General features: G+C 40.6%; 1 protein-coding gene across 1 annotated transcript in view; it reads left to right on the forward strand.

Annotated features, from left to right (window-relative positions):
* Positions 1 to 23,726, forward strand: part of LOC120840580 — a 95,535-nt gene that overhangs the window by 53,460 nt on the left and 18,349 nt on the right. The window contains exons 9-11 of the mRNA XM_040211153.1: positions 956 to 1,110; positions 5,913 to 6,023; positions 20,692 to 20,781. Coding sequence (XP_040067087.1) covers positions 956 to 1,110; positions 5,913 to 6,023; positions 20,692 to 20,781 — 356 coding nt within the window. The remainder of the gene's footprint in view (positions 1 to 955; positions 1,111 to 5,912; positions 6,024 to 20,691; positions 20,782 to 23,726) is intronic.

Genomic DNA, 23,726 nt, shown 5'->3' on the forward strand with positions numbered 1-23,726 from the left:
TTAAAGATGAATATATCGACAAATAAACCCTGCTTCCATTTTTTTTCTTCTCCTGGTGCTCTTACATTTCGGCATTTAAATTTGTAGGTTCCCATTTAATGGGATATATTTTTAAAAAATTCTCGATTTAATTAAATATGGTAATCAGCAAAATACAAATGTAACATAGATGTAACAGTAGTACATTTCATTATTTAACTGTAAAGGGAACGAGTGCTTTTTTTACATACGTAACTTGTAACGGGAACATGTCCGAAAAATCAGAAGGAACGAGGAACGATCTTTCGTTCACTTTTTTAGGAACGTGTACAACACTGGTTAACGCTACATTCCTAGCATCGAGCGTCACAATTTGAGACAAGTCTGTCTGCATATGGAAACAATAATGTAAGGAAGACCTCCAACCAACCAAGGACCCAATTTTATTTACTCGTTGGCCACTTGAGCACCATATACACAGCCATGCTCATGTTGCAGTATTTTTTCTAAAGATTGGCTTCTCAAACTGGGTTCCTAGGTAACCAGCTGTTCCCCAGAGCTCCTTTTTGGGTTCTTTAAGCTTGCAAATTTACTCGACCTCCCCTGCCTCCCAGGTTTTCTACAAAAGGAACGCTAAATGTTTTTAGTTATTCATTGTTTTTTTTATTGCCCCAAGGTTTCGCTATTCTTTATGTAAATCCAATATACGAGTACGGCTTGCAAAATTTTCTTCGTTGGGATTACGTTTACCAATCTTAGCATATTTATATAAATTGTTGTTTTGTAACATTCGCGAGTGATTCCAAGAAATAACTAAGAATATTAAAGCTATCGAGCCTAGTAGTTGCAGGCATTAATAATCTTTGCATGATAGATCGTAAAGCATATCATGATATTCTAATCAAACTATCAAAAATCTTGATGTTAAATTTTAATGGCTTGATGTCATTAATTTAAATACCTTTGTCCTTCCTAGATTTTGCATTTCTGGCACATTCTGCGAACGATGAATGCCGCATTTTGAAGGTGGACAAGGATTTTTTTCTTTGCTATAAAGAGGACGAAAAATGTAACAAGATTAATCGAGAAGCTCTCTTTGGAATTTCAGCAAACTTATCATACAAGGGAAAGGTGAAATATTGTCATAAATTTGTATCTCTTATTTAATTTTTTTTAACTTATCTACCTCAAAGGCGTATCCTAAAGACGCATTACATGAGGGGGCTTGTGCAGTAATGTGCATCCATAACAACATAATCACACCGTATGTAATTTACAAAGAAAAAGTTGCGAAATCAGGTTGACACCTTACACAGAACTCATTTTTAGCTGAACACAAAAAGGGAATAAGAAAAATAAAGCATAGATAATTATACTTGTTCTACTTGGGACACAGGCATTTGCGCATTTCTTTTAGATGACTCATGATTTCTGTTAGTAACCATCTGGTATGGCAAGTCATTCCATTCTGTAATCGGCAGTATGAAAAGAGAAAAGAAAAGAAAAAAGATTAGTATGAGAAGGGGATTGCTGAACCTTACATAAATTATCGGTTTAAGGAGAAATGTAATGGACCTAATGGCAACAAGTGTTTCTTATGAGTATAGTTGTAGTAAATCGCATGGAAAAAAACAGATTCGGTTGATTTCGCGTCTGTTATATGATAATGGAAGGCCAAGATTGAATTTTAAAGCGGAGCCACTATTTTCAGGCAGGAAATTGTTCACTATAAACCGGGCAGCCTTCTTTTGGACAGACTAATTTAGAAGTTATGTAATTTTGAAGGGGACGCCACATAATGCTTGCATATTCTAGTCTAAATAGAAATATTGTTTTATGAGACAGTACTTTAGCTTCGGCGGCCAGATATAGCTGTCGTCTTAAAAAACTTTGTGATTTTTGTGAGGTGTTGACTACGATATCGATGTGTTGATTCCATGGTAATGTTTCAGAAAAATGAACACAAAGGTATTTGTATACTGGTACCGATTCTAGTTGCTGCGTAAGTAATAAATATAGGATGAAGAATTTGTTTCGGATCGTGACAGTGTTCATTAGCTTACATTTTGTGGGTTTAAAATTCACTGTCATTGTACGCACCACAAATTTATAGCGTCGATATCATTTTGAATTATGTGCTCTATGGGACTATAGATATTTCAATAAATAACACAGTCGACGGCAAATAATCATAGTTGATTTAATTCAAGATGAAAGATCGTTTAGATATTTTTAAAAAAAGTAGTGGACAGAGAACGCTGCATTGGTGGTCACCTGAAGTTACGGGGACTGATTCATAGTGGTGAAGAATTGTTAACCGAGACCGACTCCTGTCTGTTTGTTAAAAACAACGTTACCCAGCTTATGACTAACGAATCAATGTGAAGAGATAATTTTAAAAGCAGCCTCTGTGAGGAGCGGTGTCGAATAATGCCTTAGAGAAGTCTATAAATGTGACATCTGTGTGTACCGGTGATTGCCAATTGGAATTGGGATCTGTGACAAACTCAAATATTTGGCTGTTGCATGAATTTTTTTTTTCTAAAACTATGCTGGTTGGGGAAAGAAGTTGCATTGACAGAGGTATGAGATAATATTAGTACAGAGAACATGTTCCATGAGCTTATAGGGAACCCGAGTGAGCGAAATAGGTTTGCAGTTAGGTGGATCTGATTTTTTGGATGATTTGAAGATGGGTTTAACTCCTGCGAAGTGCCAATCTGCAGTTATCTCCCAAGAACTCAGACTTGGCAGATAAAGAGCGGCAAGTAGATTTAATCCTGAGTGATTGGTCATTTTTATAAACTTCGCAGATATACCGTTAATTCTGGGGATGCTATTGGACGACAAGCTTTTGATTGCCTTGACGATTCTGTCAGAACTGAATAAAATAGGAGGTATAGGTTTTTCTTGATAAGTCGGAGAGTAGGAGGGGAGTGGAAAGATTTCGTGTGTAAAGACGCTGGAACAGATTGAATTCAATATGTTGGCAGCCTGGTCATCGCCAAGTATTCCTTATTGATAATTTACGAACAGGGGGTAATTTTTGTTTCTTCTGGGCTTACTATATTCCAGAACCTATTGGGATCTTTAGAAAGAAGATTTAGTAAAGTGACGGAAAAATATTAATTTTTCTTTTTCTTTTTACTTCGCATTTGCACAATTTTGAACCGTTCATTTTTAATTGACATGTGTTTTAACTCTTAGTTAACTAGGGAGACGCGCTATCAGACCGAACGGATGTTTTAGGAACAAATATTTCAAGCAATTCCGTAAACGTGTTTTCGATGAGAACCTGGTTTTCACTTCCGGATCGCTCGCCGTGAGATGACATGTAATACATCTTAAAATCCTTTATTGCTGGCGTCATGTGTTCGACGTCTAACATGAAAAGAAAAAATTTGCTCCGAATATTGGTTGAGCGGTTCAGTTTTTGTGACGTTTCGAGATGAATAAGAGCGTGATCGCTTATGCTCTCCATACTACTAACAGACGTCAGACATTCCGGCTTAGTGGTTAAAAATAAATCTACTTTAGCGTCATTACGTATTGCCATGGTGATCATTAAGTGAAAGCCCATACACACTCGCTTTTTAAAAAAACAATAGAAAACTCTGCGCAGTGGCGAGAACTTTTGCGCTCAGGAAAGAGCATTAACGTCGACCAGTTTATTTCGGAGTAAAAATCGCCAGCATAAAAGCATGGATGATTTGGAAGCTTTTTGGTTACGGCTCCAATAAAATTGATAAATCGACATGTTGAATTCGGTGCGATTAACATCGGGTGGAAGATAACAAACACTCACCAAGACACAGCGAAAAGGCAATTTCAGTTGGATCCAAAGCACTTCAAGATGAGATGAACGTTCAATTCGACAGCATGATATGGCTTATTTAACTGTGACGATTACACCTCCACCCCTGACGAATTGTCTGTCGTTCCGGAAAATACTTTATCATCGATTTAAGATTACTACTTCATTTTTGATATCGGGAAGCTAACGAGGTCACAGTACCAAAAATTGCGCCAGGCCCGCTAGAGGACATGATATTTTCAAGTTCAACTTGTTTTGATAAAATACTTCTAAAGTTAGCAACGATGAACGAAAGATTAGCAGTAAAATTGCGCTTAGGGTACTTTCGTTTGACATTGCGTCAGTCATCCTGTTAATTGTCACGGCACGAATGAAGACAAACAACTGTATTACTTGCCGATTCATACATGTATAACTGAGTGCCGAGGTGTAATTTGTTGTAATTAATTTTACATTTGGTCCTGCTTTCTCTAAATTGTCCGGCAAATGCCCTTTTGGCAAATATATTTTGATTCATAAAACCGCAGTCTGTTCCAAATAGGAGTCCTCCATGTAAGAACGACTCCTGCCATTCAGTTCTAAACACGGAGCACTTACTTTTTGGTTAAGTGATCCCTGGCGTTTTCTCATGGCGCCAGGTCACGTACTCACCATAGACCTATATATCCAGTAAACTTTGCCACGTAGTCCACATGTCCACCATTGTCTTCAGTGTTCGAGGCATTTATCACACCACACTCGTGAAAAGTTTATAAAGTGTAACGTAAAAAAATAAATAAAAAAAAATTGCACGGGCCTTTTTCTCTTTAACGCAGCCGAGAAATTTCCCCGTTTAATTTTCCTAACGAATTCTTCCCGTTAAGCTTGGCAAATAAGTAGTGGCAGCTGACTTCAGCGGGAAACGTTTTTCCGCTAAATTTAAATATTGTGACGTTATAGTTTCAGGGTGTCATGTCACATCAGTGTCACGTGAACAGAATAATGTAAGTTGCACTGATACATCACGTGCATTATTCATGGGGTCACATGGCCACTATAAAGCAATTATTTTTCCGATTACCTTGGCTACTTGGTTATGACGGCGATCACGTGCACCAAACTCCACTGAAGTCTGCTACTGCATAACACGGTGATGAATGGAAATTTGTAAAACAAATTTCCAACTTGTGTGGTGACTGCTGTAACCACCATTTGGCAGGGATTCCGCACCTTCCAACATAGAGCAGACTTTCGAAAAGGGTCCATATTGAACTGGGCGCATCTATAAGGCGAATCTCGAGATCATCGGCGTTCAGCGAGGGTGGCTTCATACGCTCTATAGCAACGACCTGTGTTCGGCTGTACAAATGGAGAGTCATGGTTTATGCAGTACGTCATAGAACTTGGAAACTTCATTCGCAAGACGGTTCCATACACTTCATCAAGCCTTTCTTACGCAGGAAAGAATGCGTGCATGCTGTGAGCGCTTGGCTAGCAGAGTCCTTTCGGGAGTTTAACAACCGAGGTGATGTGGTTGCTTCTGATGGTGGATTTGCAGCACGTTTTTGAAGTACATTTTTAATAAAAGACATGCCTATGTCTCGAGTACTTCAAAGCAGTCTCTAGACAAAAGAAAACGGTGTACCATACACTAACTCTGCGGAGGTGCAGTTAGGATCTTGCTCGAACGCGGGCCGAATGCCAAGTAGAGCAAAAGGCAGATGATTAACCCAATGAAGGCGGCCGTCCCCTGCCGTGATCAACCCCTTGGGCTTCAAGTGTGAGCCCACGGTCATGACATTTGCCGATCGACGGGTGGTACGTGGCTGTGTGGACATTGTGAGTTCCGAGCAGCTATAAAATATAAAAAAGTGAATAAACAATTAACGACATTTTTGCCAGTTAGTTTAGCACTCACCACAAAAAGTCAATATAGCTGATATGACAATAGAGTATAAACATAATGGTTTTCCGATAGGCGACGCTTTATAGGGTAACCCGAGTCGTTGAAGAAGTCTTGGATATCGGATACCAAACCGTCTACAATGGTTAGTTTTGTGTTTGTTGTTGTTTATAAAACGAATGATGCATCCTTGATAATATGACCCAACTTTATTTTGCATTTGTATTTTTGTTTTAGTATGCTGAAAGTGGAATCTATGGAGAGACTTGGTCTAAGGTAACAGAGGAGACTAAAGAGGGCGCTTCCCAAACAAAAATTTTAACAAGACACGAGGTCTCCTTTCAAGAAGTAAGCTTCCCAATTCTTTGTTTACACATACATTAGATAATCTGTGCGTTGCAAGTCCATAAAGAGAAGGATTTTAACTTTTGATATGCTTAAAGTGGCTTTGGAAGAATTTTCCAGCATTAGATAACTACACGGAACTATTCGAAACTTTCAATAACAGTTTCATAAGTACCTTACAAGCCCTAAGGCAAAAGATAGCGGTGCATGTAAATGAGGAACCGGGTGACCAAATTGACAGCGTAAATTCAGCACATCTATCAGAAATAAATGAGTACGATCTCATGAACATTATTAATTCAATGTCAATAACGTAAGTGCCTGGAATAGACAAAACTCGTATTAGGGATTTCGCTACAATTTTTCAAGTCTAAAACTGGTCCTCCTCGCGATAGTTAAACGAATGCTGACAACAGCAAAAATACCGGAAGGACTAAAATTGTCAATAGTGAGACCGCTAAACAAAAAGTGCAGTAAGAACGAATTAGGAAACTATAGACTGATATTAATATTAACAACAATTGCTCATTCTCGAAAAATGGGTACAAATATATGTATGAGTGACTTGTGTGAGAGATTTGTGTTATTGAACGACGGGCAGTACGGTTTCAGGCAACAAAGGAACACTATTTCATTACTTGAAGTTTTCTCGGACTCTTTTAATGAAACACTCGAAAATAATAAAGAGCCCTTGCCTTGTTTTTTGGACTTGTCCAAAGCATTTGATACAATTGATTACGCACTCCTCCTATCAAAACTCAATAAGCATGGTTTCAGGGGTCCATTTCAGAGATTCTTCACTGATTACTATACAAACAGGTTCCAGATGGTTAAAATTAGAAGCAGCACTAGTACAAAACTCAGAGTCGATTGCGGCGTGCCACAGGGTAGCACAGTAGGTCCGTTATTGTTTAATATGTATGTGAATGACCTATGGTTATTACAACTACGATCTACAATGTTACAGTACGCGAATGATACTGTTCTATTACTACCGCATGACAACTATAACCAGGAAGATCTGCTGCTTCAAAGCGATATAGATTTATTAGTTAACTGGTTCTCAGGTAATCTCATTTCTGTGAACGTCAATAAAAATAAATTAGTCTGTTTTCGTAATCTCCATAAACAAATTATTCTAGTACCAAACATATATCTTCACCTCCATGATCATGCTCAAAACATTTGAACGTGTAGACCATCACCTTATGACTCCTCGGTTAAATATATGGGGTTAATATTTGAACAACATCTCCTTTGGAACCAACAGATCGAATATATTATTAAGAGAATGCGGGTGGTATCGGTGTATCTTTACAATCTAAGCACTACATGTTCTGTAAACTTGCGGACAACTATTTTCAGATCTTTAGGAGAATCAGTTATCGGACATGGAATTACGATATATGGAAATTGTTCCGAGTACAACAAATAGAAAATTGATAGAATCATAAAATATAGCTTAAACAATATTTCTTACGGGTCAGTGTACGATAAACTAGACCTTGAAGAAAAATGCGCGCGTTAGAAATATTGTTATTTAGTCAGTTTCATAAATATGTGATAATAACAAGTAATTATTATAGTACAACTTTTAAACAAGACGTAAAAAAAGAAAATTATGGCATGCAGATAGGTTCAAGGGCCCTAAGATATAAACAAATTATGGAAAAACGTTAAAGCGACACTATGTCCCATCGATGTCCAAGAGTTTGGAAGTGCCTTTACTGAACTTATCATCCTCTCGTGCGGTAAAACGGGATGTAAGAAAATGGTGCCTCACGCTCGCGCAATACTAATTATATAAATACTTAGTGCGTATTCGTTGCCCACATTCCTACTTTATTGTTTTTTTATTTTATTATTATTATTATTATTATTTTAAAATACATTTTGATCCATCCCTTAAGTTGTAAATAGCATCGATCTCTCAAAAAGACATAATTCAGCAAAGTAATTTTATCCAGCCAAAAATAAAAAAAGCAATATTTTGCAATATGCTGGCATTTTGCATGCCCTGCTGAGAAAATGTAATGTTTTGGTATATGCCCATAAAGGTTACCTGATTTTCTCCACCCTCCATTCCTTGTGGTATTATGCAGCTTGATAGGTAACATATTACTCGACAGGCATCCAAACGCACTTGATTCACTTCTTAAGCCTGTCATCAAATGAAGACAGAATTGGCTGAATATGCTTTGCAACGATGCTTTGTTTCCGCCTGTTACAATGCCTTCATTTACCTTTATTTAATAAAGTAGTGTGTTTTCTTTTTTTTAAAGTCCTTGGCTATTTCCAAGCATCTTATCATAAATAGTCAATCAAAACTACGTTGGCTCATAAGCTTTCTTTGTGGATCCTGCCTGTTTGTTCTATTTCAATCCACACCGCCCATTATAAGCCAATTTAGAAGCGACGAGCGCCGTTATAATAAGCCATGCTCTATCGCTCGTGCATTGTCAGTGAAATGACATACTATTGCGGACAATATTTATTATTATTATTATTATTATTCATTTACATTGTACCTACATAGCCCTGTGGGCATTATTGAAGGGGGTTTTAGAAAACACTATAACAAGTGGAAAAAGAAAACGTCATTGTCATCAATGGACACAATATCTTCCGGGAGCTCGTTCCACTCTCGCGGTTTTGACAAAAAATGAATTCGCAAAACTGTCAGTCCTACAAGTGGGAACAGTAACCTTTTTAGAATTATCATAACGGGTAGAAACGTAGGATGGCTCCATAAAAGGATGGCATAAGATAAGTGGATAAGTGGAAACGCCGGAGCGCGTGGCCTTCGATACATGCAGTGCTACCCCCAGGCTGATAAAACTAGAGCGGAGGGGTGTGTGTGCGCTTACTCCGATCTGTACACCAAATACTTCACTATGTGGAATGCATCTCACTCCGGGGAAGTACAATAGCGTTGACCCTTTAAGGCTTCGTAAAGTGTAAACGGCTACACGCCGCAAAATATGGGATTTGCCCCATTGAATTGCGGGTGGTGGAGAGCGCTATCAATCGTCGTGAAAGTGGCGGGTCAAAGCTCTTGACTAAGAGTTATCCAGTCTCCAGTAGACGTTCCACACTCGGTTTGGTCGAAATGTCGCAGATTTTTTTACAAACAAAAAATAGAACAAAATATGTTTTGACATTAAATTAAAAGAAACGTTTTTTACTCGTCACTTGTAGAATTAACGCGGTCGAAGATAATTGGATACAATCAAAGTGAAAAATGTATGGATAACTAAAGCTTCTAAAAGTAATATAACCAGTACAATCCGACGAGTTATAAAGCTTTGGTACAGTAATATTTCGAAGATGCATTAGTATTTTTACACGCCACCACCACTCACAAAAAAGAACTGAAGTGTTCTATACTCCGTTCCACGATTACTTGGCGAACTGCGGAGGCTACGGTTTCCGCGACCCAAGAAGAACGTCGAAGCGAGGCAAGTGAGAACGCGTAACGGTGGCGTGTGTCACTGCGCCAAAGAACCGGCTGTCATCTGCTGGCCGAGAGTCGTCTGCTTCGAAACCAATTAACTTCTGATGAACGTCCACCACCGTATCATTGCCGTCTGTTAGAGTAAGAAGCTCTTCGGGAATAGTTCATGAGGCAACCGGAGGTGCAATTTACCCGCGAATCTTTGGCGTTTGCTAATGCCCGGGCAATGTTTTGAGTATAAGCAGTTGATTACACGACTGCTATCTCCAACGGCCCCGACTCTACAAGGCAAAAAAAAAAAATCGGGAGCGGTTACGGGTGTGGAGTTACATTTGCAGTTGAAATATAATTGAAATCCATATATTCCTCAATATTTATTTCTTATTTTTAATACATTCTCAATAGGGATGGAATTAGTCGAGTATAATTGTCGTTAAAGGAGAAATTAATCACTACTTTTTGTCGCGGACGGCGCTGTACTTGTCGGTAGGGTAGGCCTCCGTGGCGTCGACCATTGAGTGATATGAGGTGACTTGCTCCCACGCTCTTATTGGGTCGCGGGGGCCGCAGCCTCCGCAGTTCTCCAAATTATCGTGAAACGGACTATGGTCAGCAGTTCACGAGAGAAACATAGGATCAAATTACCCGCGAATCTGTGGCGGATGCGAATTCCAGGGCAATGTTTTCAGCTGAAGTGGTTGATTACACGGTGGGAATGAAACAAAGACAAATGAAGTTTTTTTTTTTTAGATCGTTTTGTAAACACGTAAATATAAATGAAACTCTCCATTTTCAATTCACACCGATCGATTTAGTGGAAAAAGAACATAAAACATTATGATTTATGTCTTCAGAAAACTCAGAATAGGTTAAACACATAAACCAGGTTGTCAATAAATTATGCAGAATTGATGGTGTACTTATTTGTTGCAGAGCTATTCTCGCCCCCCCCCCCCCCCCCAAAAAAAAAAAAAAAAAAAAAAAAAACACAAAATATATCATGAATTATTTAAATCCCAAGTAGCTTATTGTTTTCACGTTTGGGGAAGGACCACAGAAACAAATCTTAATAAAATATTATTACAATATTTTCTTAGCCTACTCAGAAGCTCTATTCTCCCCATACAAAATATAAATATACACCAATTTCATAAGTACCTTTTGACTCGATCATTTCGTTTTACTTGCCCTGAATGTATTAGTTTTCTAAAACAAACATCACGATTGGTCAAAAACATGCCCGCCATAAGCACCCGCTACTCCGAGGAAGGAAAAGTGTTTATGTTTCGTGCGAACTAAAGTTACAAGTTTTTAAAGCATAACCTTCATAGCTCAACAAATATCATGCTGTGGCGTGGACATTCATAATATTAACCCTAAATCATTGCACTGACATTTTGCATAGAATTTTTACAGCGAAGCTGTGATGTGCTAGGATGTGGAAAAAATGAGTCCATAGATGTTAGCGAAAAACTCCCGTTTAAAAGGCGCTCCTGCATTCAATTGGTCGTGGCAAGTATAAATGTAAAGAGGGGGCAACCCACGTTAGTCAACCTTCCTTGGCATTATTAGATAGTGAGGTCCTAACCCCGTGTTATCACGGTCACTGATTTATCTCACATAAGAGTACGCTGTGACGAGACTGAGGGCAGAACGCGCCGATCTAACCTTCTTTTCTTTCGCTTCCGCGATGCTGGTAAAGAGACTTGGGCTCAATCGGAAAACACTGTCCTCGAGGTGTGTCTCGAAACATTGGTTATAGAGCTTACAACATCGTGTATTGAAAGAGCTCTTCGCCTTTATGTATGTATGTGTCTTTATTCAATCAGTATAGCAATTCGCTGAAAAGTCGCAGTAAAACCGAAAATAGCTACCAATCAAGGGCTGTGTACCTTTGTCTCTTGACGTAGCCATTTCGTAGCGATGTTATCAGTTACCCGTTGGACTCGCCATGGGTAGGCCGCGTGTTGTTCACTCGAAAGAGGAAGAACGCGCCTACAAGGATCGTCGGCGCGCTCAACACCGCGAATATTTACGAAAGCGTCGAGAAGCCTAACGCGCAGCAGCCCAACGTGTTGCGGCCGATGGTGTGGGTCCATTGGCTTCGATTGTTCCTCCACTCACCGACGAAGAACGTGACCGTCTAGAGCGTCAGCGGCAACAAAAGCGGAAGTATGAACGTCGTCGCTGGGCGAAAATGATCGACGAAGATCGGGCCGCCGATGTCAAGCGGAAACTAGTCGCCTTTGTCGTAAAGATAACCACTTCGCTGGTCCTCCATCTTCACGTGAAGTGGGTGGGCTCTACAATTTTTTTTTATGTAAACCCGTGAAACCTAGTTGTTTTATGTATGTATTTCACTTGTTGCCCGTTGCAATAATCTCGGCAGTTATTTTTGTATCCCCGTAGCTGTCTGCCAAAGTGCACAAGGCCCGGACCTCGTCAAGCCGACATCCGTTGACTTTTTGTCCTTGGCTGCGGCGTCTCCAACCGGTACAAATGCAGAGATAAAAATTATTTTTCTTCTTCTTCTTCTTCTTCTTCTTCTTCTTCCTCCTCTTCTTCTTCTCCTTCTTCCTCTTCTTCTTCTTCTTCTTCTTCTTCTTCTTCTTCTTCTTATTAATATTATTATGATTATTATTATTATTATTATTATTATTATTATTATTATTATAGAACAGAAGAAGAAGTCACAGTGTTCGGACATTTACTTCCTTCGTGCTGAGATTTTATCTCACTTTTTATGCTTAAATTAAGTGGTGGTCTTCGCCGAGTTCGTTCCATCCGCTCAAGGTAAAGAGGTCATCTGGGCTGATCGCTCGATCATCTATTTCGGCACCAGATTTCATCTCTGCGAGCCTAGCTTCCCCGAGCGACGAAGACTCGTGACCACCGCATACTGGCACTCCATACTTCTCTGACGACCCTCCCTTTCCACGCTTTTTGTCCGCCACCACTGCTCCGGTTTTCGATGCTGCGTCTTCTGACCAACACAGTAAGCCCGACAGCCGCCTTGCTCAACAAGCCCTTGACCCGGGTCTTCTGGCCATCGCAGTGAGCTCAACATCTGCCTACCGCAACAAACCCTTTTACCCAGATTACTTTGGGACACACCGGTCTCGTTGGGTCTTGGCGGTTGGTCGCGTGTTAAGCTTTAGCTGTGTTTCACTTTTGCGGGTGAGCCTGGAACTGTTTATTTTTCTCGCATTCTGTTTGGTTCTAATTTATCATTTATACCGTCAACTTCTTCTTTGTCGTGAACTGCGTACTATGCCTACACAGGAGCCCTGTGCTGTCTGTTCTGGCTCTCTGCCAACTGACGGTCGTTTTATGAAATGTGTTGACTGTTCAAAAAGCCTACCACTTGGGTAAGAAGTGTTCGGGAGTGTCTGATGGTACATTCAAAGGGATGAGCGCTTCTAAACTAGAGAAATGGCGCTGTCTCGCCTGTCGTGGAGGGCTGCCCAGGTCCGACAATGAAGTCGAGCTTTCACCTTCTCAAGACGACTCCAGTTCTTTTGTTTCGCAACTCTCGAGTGTGAATCAAAAGCTCGATCTTCTTCTTTCGTGGAAAGATACCGTCGGTGCTCTGCACGAACTGCTTCTAAAGATAGATGCGCTATTAACGCTGAAGCAGACAGTGGACTCCATGCGAGTTACCATCAATGAAATGCAAACATTATGAATTTTTCCTCCACCCAGTACGACTCACTAGTGTTGACAACGAAGTCTCAAGACAAAACTATCAAAGATCTTCAAAGTGAAACGAACGCTTTGCGCTCGATTGTAGCCGAGCAGACAAACGAGATCCGTCAGCTCAGAACAAACCATAATGATTCAGATCAAACAAACCGCCTCCCTAACTTAGAGATTCACGGTATACCAGTTTCGCCTCAAGAAAACATCGGGAATACCATGACAAACCTAGCAGATCAACTTGGTGTGGAGGGTTTTGAACCCGCGCATGTCGTGGTAGCACATCGCTTGCCGGCTAAACCGGGAACAGTCCCTCATATCCTGGTCCGGTTCTCTACAGCCTCTCAAAAAGAACGTTGGATGGCTTGTCGTGGACGCCTCGGCTCCATACGTCAGGACGAATCTCATCCTAGGATATACTTTAATGATAACCTAACCGAAGCGAACAGGAAGCTGTTTTGGTTGGCACGAACTAGAGGCAAAGAAAAGGGTTACAAATTTGTAGGGGTGCGCCACGGAAAAATCTTCGCAAAGCAAAACTAGAATTCTCCACTCCTTCGCATTCCCAACACTGATGCATTGGAACAATTGGTTTAGGCGTCTAAAAGAGTATTGTTAGATAAAAGCCCTAGAATTATGTCTAGGAACAGTTTTTTTCCAGATAAAGAACCTAGACTCATGTAAAGAAATATTTAAGACAAGGGCAGGCAGTATTTTTACTTTGTTTCATGTCAATATACGAAGCATTCGAAAGCACTGGTGCGAATTTCAGTTAGCCATTGACTCTGTGCGTTTTATTGCCGATGTGTTTGTTTTGACTGAAATTAATATTCATGATGAGGATGTAGGTCAATTTTTGTTGCCAGGGTTTAATAGCACGTTCTATACTCGTGACAAAAAGCGTGGCGGTGGTATCGCGGAATTTTTGAAGGACGATTTGTTTTTTTTCAGAGGTTAAGTTTTCAATCCGATCATGTGAGAACATTTCACTTCGTATTCTTCCTTCTGTCTATAATATATACCTGCTAGCCTGCTATAGGCCACCCTCTGGAAACGTATCTGAATTCCTCTCTGACCTGGGAGACTGTTTACAAACTTTGCCTAATAATGCGTCCCTCTGTCTTGTAGGGGATTTCAACATTGATGTATTGAAGTTTCGAGAGCACTGGTTTGCGAGTATCTAACTCTTTTGGCAGATAACGGCGTAGAGCCTGCGATTCAGGCCCCCACAAGGGAAGAACTCCTCGGAGACAAAATTGTGATATCATCTATTGATCATATCAATTTAAGATCTTCAACATCAACAACAAAGGCAGCAGTCATTTCATACAAATTATCGGACCACTATTTTATAGGATGTCAGTTGGAATTCCCAGGAGATGCGTTGGTGACAGGTATCAACAGTAAGCACCGCGTTGAGATTGTTGATCGCCATTGTCTTGACAAGTGTATTTCTACTTATGACTGGCTTACATTTCAGCATTCCGTGTCACGCCGTGACATTTATCTTACTTTTGTTCAACTGTTTAGACAGTTTACTGAAGCGTCAAAAAAGATTTTTGTTGTAAAACAAAGAAAAGACAACATACGCTGGCTAAATAAAGACATATTGTCTGTTATAAAACTCAAAGAAATAGCCTGGAAGCGATGCCGCCGGTCTCCACATAATTCCATCCTTAAAGCAGAATTCAGAACTATCCGGAACAGAGTCAGCGCGTTAATTCGCTCAGCTAAGCGGCTGTACTTTCAAAAGCAGTTCTCTGATTCTAGACTCAACTCGGCTAAAACGGGGTCGTTAATCAACGAGTTACGTGGTGTTACATCTCCTCGCATTCAAAATTTTGACGGTACCTTTGGGCTTAATTCACTGGCTACGGCAAATACCTTCAACAATTTTTTTGCTTCCTTCTCGGGCAGTGCCCGGCTATCGGCCACAGCGGCTTTTTCTAGTCCCTCCCTGAACTCGGCTTCCGCATTTCTTCCTGAAATGACATCGGAGGATCTCGAGTCAATAATCTTCGGGCTCAAGCCAAATAAATTAGCAGGTTATGATGGAATATGTCTTAGCGATCTCCGTAGAAATTTTAGGTACTTAAAAGATACTCTTCTACTTATGCTCAACACAATGATCGAGACAGGTTCCATTCCCATCGAATTGAACACTGCTATTGTTAAACCTCTTTTTAAAGGAGGTCAGCGTGACCAGGTTCAAAACTATCGGCCAATTTCTATTCTACCATGTATAGCTAAAATATTGGAAAAATTTATTTATATCACTATGTCTTCTTTCGTAGAGAAGAGTAACATAATGTCTTCTAACCAATACGGTTTCGTGCCTGGTCGTGGGACTCAACCCCTTCTCGAAGCGCTATCTGATGAGATAAATTTGGGTTTTCAGAACAACCTGTTTATTTGCGCTTGCTTTCTTGATGTAAGAAAGGCGTTCGACACAGTGAGTCACTCTATTTTATTGCAAAAACTTTCAGCTGTTGGTTTCCGGGGTCCTTTTTTGTCCTTACTAACTAATTTCCTGCAAGATCGTTCCCAGCTGGTTTCAATCAAAGGCATACACAGCGTCAAAGTCTCTTTAAAATCTGGTGTCCCACAGGGCTCTGTACTTTCGCCTTTACTCTTCAATATCTTTGTAAATGATATGTCTACCTCTGTTTCGAACTGCTCCCTTTATCAATACGCGGACGACACTCTTTTGTTAACAAGTCATCTTACTTATTCAAGGGCTATGGAGATGCTCCAGGAATGTTCTTTAGGACTAATGAACTGGTTCGCCCATAATCTTACAGATATCAATGTCTCAAAAACTAAGTTAGTATGTTTTCACAATCCCCTTAAGTTAGTTGATCTAAATACTCCACTGTTCCTCCACACGTCGCACTGTGTCAACTGCCAGTGCACTCCCATCGCTTTCTCAGACACTGTGAAGTATTTAGGAATTATTTTTGATTCTGATCTTTCTTGGAATTCACACCTCACAAGACTGTGTTCTAAGTTAAGGAGCGTTTCTTGCTTAATGTACAATATCAAGGCTTTTCTACCACTTAATCTCAGGAAACTCATAGTTCACTCGTTAGCATATGGCTCCCTCCGCTACGGAATCACCATTTTTGGAAATTGCTCTGGATTATGGCAGGCAAAAATCAATAATATTCTAAAAGGAATGCTGCGTAATGTTAACTACAGGCCTACTACTTCCTCTCAGAATATGTTTCAAATATTATCTATGCCCAACTTTCAATCTCTGTTTGTGGAAACGGTAGTCCTTAGTCATTACTGGAATTCTGACTTCAAAACACCTCGTCCGAATATCCGGCAACTACGAACGGTTCCACGATTTGTTATCACCAAATGTTACACTCGATATGGCAAGAACTTGCGGTCCTTCTACGTTCCTCGGATTTTTAATTCTTTACCTGCTAATTTCCCTGATTTCACTTCCAGAAAAAAGCTTAGAAAATCGCTTCGCCTTCTCCTGTCTTCCGATGAGTCGATCTAAAAATGTATAACATTTTTGTGTGTGTTCTTTTTTGCGTTTTGTATTTTTTTCTTAAACGCCCTTCTTTTGATTTGTGCATCTTGCGTATAGTCCAAAGGTGATTGATTAAAATAGTGCTTTTATTTATGGTTACTATTAATGACACAAATATGGTGCTGTCCTCAGTCTGGTGTATTTGTGATATAACTCAATTTTGCTTGTGTCAAATTCTGCGTCATATTTTTTGTTTTCTTTCGTTTTCATGACTCGTTTTGTGACTGTTCTCATCCACTGAGAATCTCAATCTTCACCTGGACGTACCCGTCATCGTGCAACTCTTCAAGGAACGATTCTGTGGTTTTTTTCTAGTGACATAACCTGACTTTCTTTTTATTTTTATTGAATTTTATATTTTCTTGTGGTACGGAAACCTCAGCTTCAACTGGAATTATAGCTAATTCTGGTCCAGTTCACAATTTTCTTTTTATATTTTTCCTTTTTCTTTCTTCTTTTGTGATAATTATTTTGATATCTCTGCAACCTCGGTTTAATCACACAAGCCCATGAAGGCTTTGACGAACCTGCGTTGTTTTGTGGATATGCCCCTTCATCACAAATAAATTATGAATTATGAATTATGAATTATTAATATTATTATTAATATTATTATTATGTATGCTCTATCTCGAGCAACTCTTTTCTGGCATTCAAATAACATTATATTGTTTAAAAACAATATAGCTACAGTTGCGGCCAGGCCGACCCAGCCTAATGCCTCGTTCACACTTGCGAACCGGCGGCCGGATTCGCGAGAATCCTGACACCAGGCGACGAAAGCAGGCAGAATTTCCGGCGGAGAGCAAGATCGCTCTGGGAACCAAATTTGAACGCCGGAAAAAAAAAAAAAACTTTCGCTCGCCGCAAGCCAATCGGAACGCGCGGGGGAAGTGGCGCTTGCAGACGTCAGATACCCGCTGACGAGCTGGCGACGATGACGACGAGACGCGCGCGGGCAGGGAGGAGGTTTGGGAGCCCTCGCCAACTCTCGAATATTGAGGAAACTGCGAGACGCTGGAGCCGCGCACTCCGCAGGCGGCGACAAATGTGAACGGCCCGATCTTTTTTTTCGGCGAGCGATTTCAGCCGGCGGCCAGTGCGTATTTCACAAGCGTGAACGAGCCATAAGAGCCGCAAAACAAAGAACACGACTAAACTTCCAAGAGCCGCGGGGGGCGGGAAGGGGGTTACTTTGTTTAGAGAAATTAACTCAACTCCAGCCACTTCCAATCTATCTGAGTCAAAAGCTGTCCAGCTGTACGTAAGATAGCAGTAGCACAAGACTACCGAACCGCAGCCTGTCTTTCGATTTCAAACGCGTTCCACTTCTTTTTTGGGGGAATTGGGGGAAGTCCTCGTGTTACCAGAAGAAAAAGCAAAAGATATATATATATATATATATATTTTTTTTTTTTTCTTTTTTGGGGGGGGGGGGGTGTGCGTGTGTTTGTGTGTGTGTGTGGGGGGGGGGGTGTAGTCGCATTTTAACACGCGAGGAGCCGCAGCTTCGCCACCCCTGCTATAGTATATAGGTTGCAGAAGTCGCTTTCGCAAAAGTGGTCAAACCAGCACGTTTTGACCTGCAGCGAACTACCCATTTCCTGCAGCTGGAATTATATATCTCATCATTTATTTGAAAGTCATCCAGTCAGAACAAAAACAGGATTTCATAAAAGCTGAAACTTACGTACTTGTTTCCCGAGGGAAACGAAAGGAGGGCAGGTCTTTTCCTTGCTAAATGAGGTGCTTGCAGCCGGTAACGTAGCACTGCCATCTCCATTACCGAATTTCCGCACCGTCTGCTTTTTTAACCCTTCTACAATCGTTGCGAGAACACCGCATGGCAACCAAAAAAATATAACGCCGTCAAGCCTGCGTTTGTCGGGCCTAACCGGACGAGGGAGGAAGCCGATCCCGACAGCGCGTTGGCGCCGACTGCGTAAGCCTTGGCGGACGCAGACATAGGATCATACCGCAAGGGGAGGATATGGCGCAGCGCGCTGCAGCTCTAATGCAAATGGACAGAGTGGACTGTATCTCCCTAGTAAAATATTTGTGCACACCCTCACGCTGTTTTATCAGCCTCCAGGTAGCACTACATGAATCGAAGGGCACGCGATCCGGGGTTCCCGATCATACTGTTCAAGATAATGCAATACGGCACGTATTAAGATCACTGAGCCCTTCACCAATAACTCGATACGTTTTACACTTTTGCAAGGTTGTCTATGTAAAACAGGGTTAGACCAAGGGAGCGGTTGGATGAAGCTTTCATTAAAGCACATCAAAGAAATTTTATCAAAATCAGTTAGTGCATCTGGTTTCCTCTTGGCGCACATGAGCCAGTACCAGCGGCCGAAGAAACAAATTTGGCTACCAGTAATTTTTTATTAAAATTTGTGGTCCGTGCTTCAAGAATGAGCATAGTTATCTCAATAAAAGGTCAAATTAAAAAAAAACACATGCATAAATTTGGAGTGAAAACCTCGTTCATACCTTGAAAAACGCTCTTCTTCACCCGCAACTTGCAGTGATTGTTTTTAGAAGTCGTTACGATAAATTAATAATAAAAGCATATTTAAACAAATTGAATATCATAACAATATAATTCTTGAATTCAGCAGTGCTTATCTTCGTCTTCGGTTAGGATCATGTGTATATTTAGAGCGCACGTTTTGTGAAGCGCTCAAAAAGTGGATTCGCACTTTACAGAGAGAGAATTTTCACGTCGCGGATTTCCAGCGAAACTCTACCAGGGCCTGCCACGATACGTAGCTTATTCCAACCGATTTGCCGTCGCCCTTCCCTACCAAACTGACGCGCTGACTTCTGTGATATATACAACCGTAGTCGAAGGTATGAGATGGCTGGGTGTTGGAGCCGGGCCGATGTGAACCCTGCAGACCTGAACGCAGCTTTAGTGCCAAAGAGTTCCGAATTCCAATGAAGAAGATGCTGCAAATGTGAAAGCATGCGTCAGACGATGCATTTAACAGTGTTTGGCTAGCGTGAAACCCCGCTTAATTTTTCAAAAAGTTTTTTTTTTTTTTTCTGTAATGTGTCGTTATCATGACTATATCAAAACCAAAATTTTTTTTAACTAAAGAAACGCTCGGAAATATTGTATTTCAGGCTTCGATGGCATTTTCTTCCGCCTAGAAAAATGGCCGGCCTTTGTTCAACGACAGCATCTGCTCTATAGTCGCTAGAACGAGGGGAATATATGCTCTCATGTCGCGTCCGTTCGGTTAACACAAATATTATTAGAAAACGTGATTTTAATATTTTAAGGTATGTAGCAGTTTTATTTCGAGAAAACAAATAAGAAACTGAAAGCATATCTTGTGATTGGTGAAATAAATGTAGCACAATGTGTGACCTAGATACGTGTTCACTAATGATATTACATCATTGCTGCAAGCTGGATAATGCGTCAGACTCGCGCTTTATTTCGTCAATTCGTATCTCACAAATAATAAAAAAGATGTTTAATATTACAAAATATGCTTATACTTAGAAATAAGGCTGTCTAAGAACGTTTATTTGCGTTTTATAGAAAAAAAAAGAATAACAGAAGCCTGTGTTATTTTGAAGAAAAAGTGAAGTGCATTATTCGCTTGAGACGTTACTAAGGATGTCTGCCACAAAATAAAAGAAAACAAAAGCTGGTAAAAAAACAGACATTATGTAGCAACAAATAATGTTGGACATGTAACCCTGGAGCTAGGAAACAAAAAGGGACGGACACTCACGATACCAGCTCCCCTGCCTACTTGCTTTAACTTCAAATAATGTTCAGCCGTCCCTCCTGGGCCCTCTGGATATCCCATGAACAATAATACTAAGCACTTAATGTTAGCTCCTGATAGTTATGTGCAGACATTTAAGTAAACAAGTGTTCTTCAGCGAAGTAAATTTGTTGCAGTCCTACGATTTGTATAGCTACTCTAATCGGCATTCGATTTCTCCCTTAGACTGAAGTCAAAGAAAAGACAAGTGGCAATAAAAAGTTATTTACGCCTATTCAAGTGGTAGACTACAAGGAAGAAATCACCACGCAAGAGGTGCGCATGAACTTCTTTTCAATGTCTTGTATGTGCGAAGCTCCATACAAGGTGATGTTCATTATTGTATTAATAAGTAAATTATTTTTAATGACCAATCAATAATTCCCTTTCCACGTCAAAACGTTTCGTGTTTCTTTTTTTCTTGCGCTGTGTGTGAATGGAACTCATTTCTCCTAGTGCTGCTTATAGTTATCTTCTATTAGAGTATCGGATATTACCGGTCACAACCACCCCTAGAAGATTGATTATTATTGTACCATGAATTTAATTCTGGGATTGAATAATGCAGTACGTCGCATACTTTATAACTAGGATTCAGGGCTTCCCGTATGTAGGTGTGGAGAAACTCGGTGGGTGTTTATCAGAGTGTCGCAAATTTGGTTTTCATTGCAGCTCACCTCTAATATTCTAGTCTCCGGACGCTTGCGTTTCTCAGTGTTTTAACAGTATTCTTAAAATTCTCCGAACTTGCGAATAATAAATAAATAATATCCACAACAAGGCGTGTAACAAGACACGGGTATGTATTTTAAGAAGGCGAAATATTATAAGTGTGCAGGTTACTGTTTCCACAACCCCCCCCCCCCCCCCCCCCCCCGATATGAAGCGCACACCGTATTATGTAAACTCAAAGCAGGAACTAGGATTAAGTAAGTAGCCCACTCAGATACACAGATTGCGCTACATTGACCTTGTACTGGACATACGTCAGGGGCTACATGGAGCGTGGCACATGCGCATTAAAGTCGCTACCCGTGATACTCATAGTCGAACAAATGTGGAGCTGCGAACAAACATTTGACACTGCTAAAGAGTAATCGCGTAGTGTAGGACTATCTCTCAATGGCTAGTAAGCGCTATGACCTCTTATGTTTTTCGCAAGTCCGATTCTTGGTAACAACAATGTTTGTTTTTCTCGCGCCAGTTATGTGTGACTCTCATTGCATCAGTTCCCGTCTGACCTATCTGTAACAATAGAATAAAAAAAATCAAGGACTTTTTATAAATAAGGAATACAACAAATGAAAAAGATGAAAATGTTTTTAAAGTCGTTTTTTATATTATTTTCTGCGCATGCGTCTAACAAGTAGTCGTTCGGTTGTGACTTTTCTACGAATTAAACCAAGACACCGAGACCCGTACCATTGCTCCGAGGACTGCTGTCGTGCTCTCAGAGTCCATTGTTTTCTCTGCTAATTTCTGCATTTCCCCTTTTTTTTTCTTTTTTTTTTTTGTAACTTCTAATTTTATTAGAAAAATTCAACTGCCATGCTTTAATGAACTTGACACGACGCTCTCTGCGAATTGAGGGAAGTCGTACGCGATATGGTTTCGGGTTTTGCGCTAAGACAGTGGTGAGAGGCCGTCGCAAACATTCAGAAAATGAGAAGTGAAGCCTCAAGAATTAAACTCTTATTTTCTTTAAACGCTTATTAAAAATTGGCATTCCTTGAAACGATATATAACTTTTAAAACGCAGCTCTTAGGCGTCTGTTTCCGGGTTGTGCGGCGTCGGCGTGGGCGCCGCCACCGGTGTAACCGCGCTAAATTTAATGGGAAAATATACGTCACGTGAGCTCAACACCAATTCAATTCCCGCTATATCTAGCGTGAAAATGATGTCACATTACTTGGTGTCACGTCACCTATGAACAAATTCAGCTTCTCCGACAGATTTAGCGGGAAAATTGACGTCACGTGACCTCAACAGCAATTCAATTCCCCGCTAAATTTAGCGGGAAAATTGACGTCACATGAACTCAGCACCAATTCAGTTTTTCCGCTAAATTTAGAGGGCGAAAATGACGTCACGTGACTTGGTGTCACGTCACCCATGAACAAATTCAGTTTCTCCGCTAGATTTAGCGGGAAAATTGAATTCACGTGACCTCAACAGCAGTTCAATTTTCTGCTAAATTTAGCGGGAAAATTGAGGTCACATTACTTCGTATCACCTCACCCATGAAAAAAATTCAGTTTTTTCGATAGATTTAGCGGGAAAATTGACGTTACATGAACTCAGCACCAATTCAGTTTTAATGCTAAACTTAAAAAATTAAATGACGTCACATGGTTTGGTGTCACGTCAGCTAAGTACAAATTCAGTTTGTCCGCTAGATTTAGCGGGAAAATTGAAATCGCGTGACCGCAACAGCAATTCAATTCCCCGCTAAATTTAGCGGGAAAATCGACGTCACATTACTTCGTATCACCTCACCCCTGAAGAAATTCAGTTTCTTCGATAGATTTAGCGTGAAAATTTACGTCACGCGACCTCAACAGCAATTCAATTCCCCGCTAAATTCAGCGGGAAATTCGACGTCAATGAATTCAGTACCAATTCAGTTTTTTGCTAAATTTAGACGGTGAAAGGACGTCACATGGTTTGGTGTCGCGTCAGCTAAGAACAAATTCAGTTTGTCCGCTAGATTTAGCGGGAAAATTTAAATCACGCGACCTCACCAGCATTTCAATTCCCCGCTAAATTTAGCGGGGAATCCAATTGTTGTTAAGGTCGCGCGGCGTCAATTTTTCAGCTAAATTTAGAGGGGAACCTGTGGGAGGAGGGGAGGGTATGGAGCAGCAGGATAGGAGGGTACGCAGGAGAAAAGGGGAAAATACGGAGGAGGAGGAGGGGTGGGGTGGAGGAAGAGGACAAGGATGAAAGGAGGAGAAGGTGAGAGGAGTAGGAGGAGGAGAAGAGACAAAGGGGAGGAGGAAAGAAGGGGAGGACGAGAGGCAGAGGAGGAGGGGAGGAGGAGATGGTACAGAGAAGAGGAGGGTATACCCTCTCTTTCGTACCTTCTCCTCCTCCTTAAGAGCTGCGCTCTAATTTCGCGTTACAGATATTTGTAAACGCCTTTAATTTTTTTTATTGAATGTACTCAACCCAACAATGTTAGCGGAAACACAATATTAGCATTTATTTGCTAATATTGTAG

This window comes from Ixodes scapularis, unplaced genomic scaffold (assembly GCF_016920785.2).
Source record: "Ixodes scapularis isolate PalLabHiFi unplaced genomic scaffold, ASM1692078v2 PGA_scaffold0__279_contigs__length_252992795, whole genome shotgun sequence".
In the NCBI taxonomy this organism is placed as follows: domain Eukaryota; kingdom Metazoa; phylum Arthropoda; class Arachnida; order Ixodida; family Ixodidae; genus Ixodes; species Ixodes scapularis.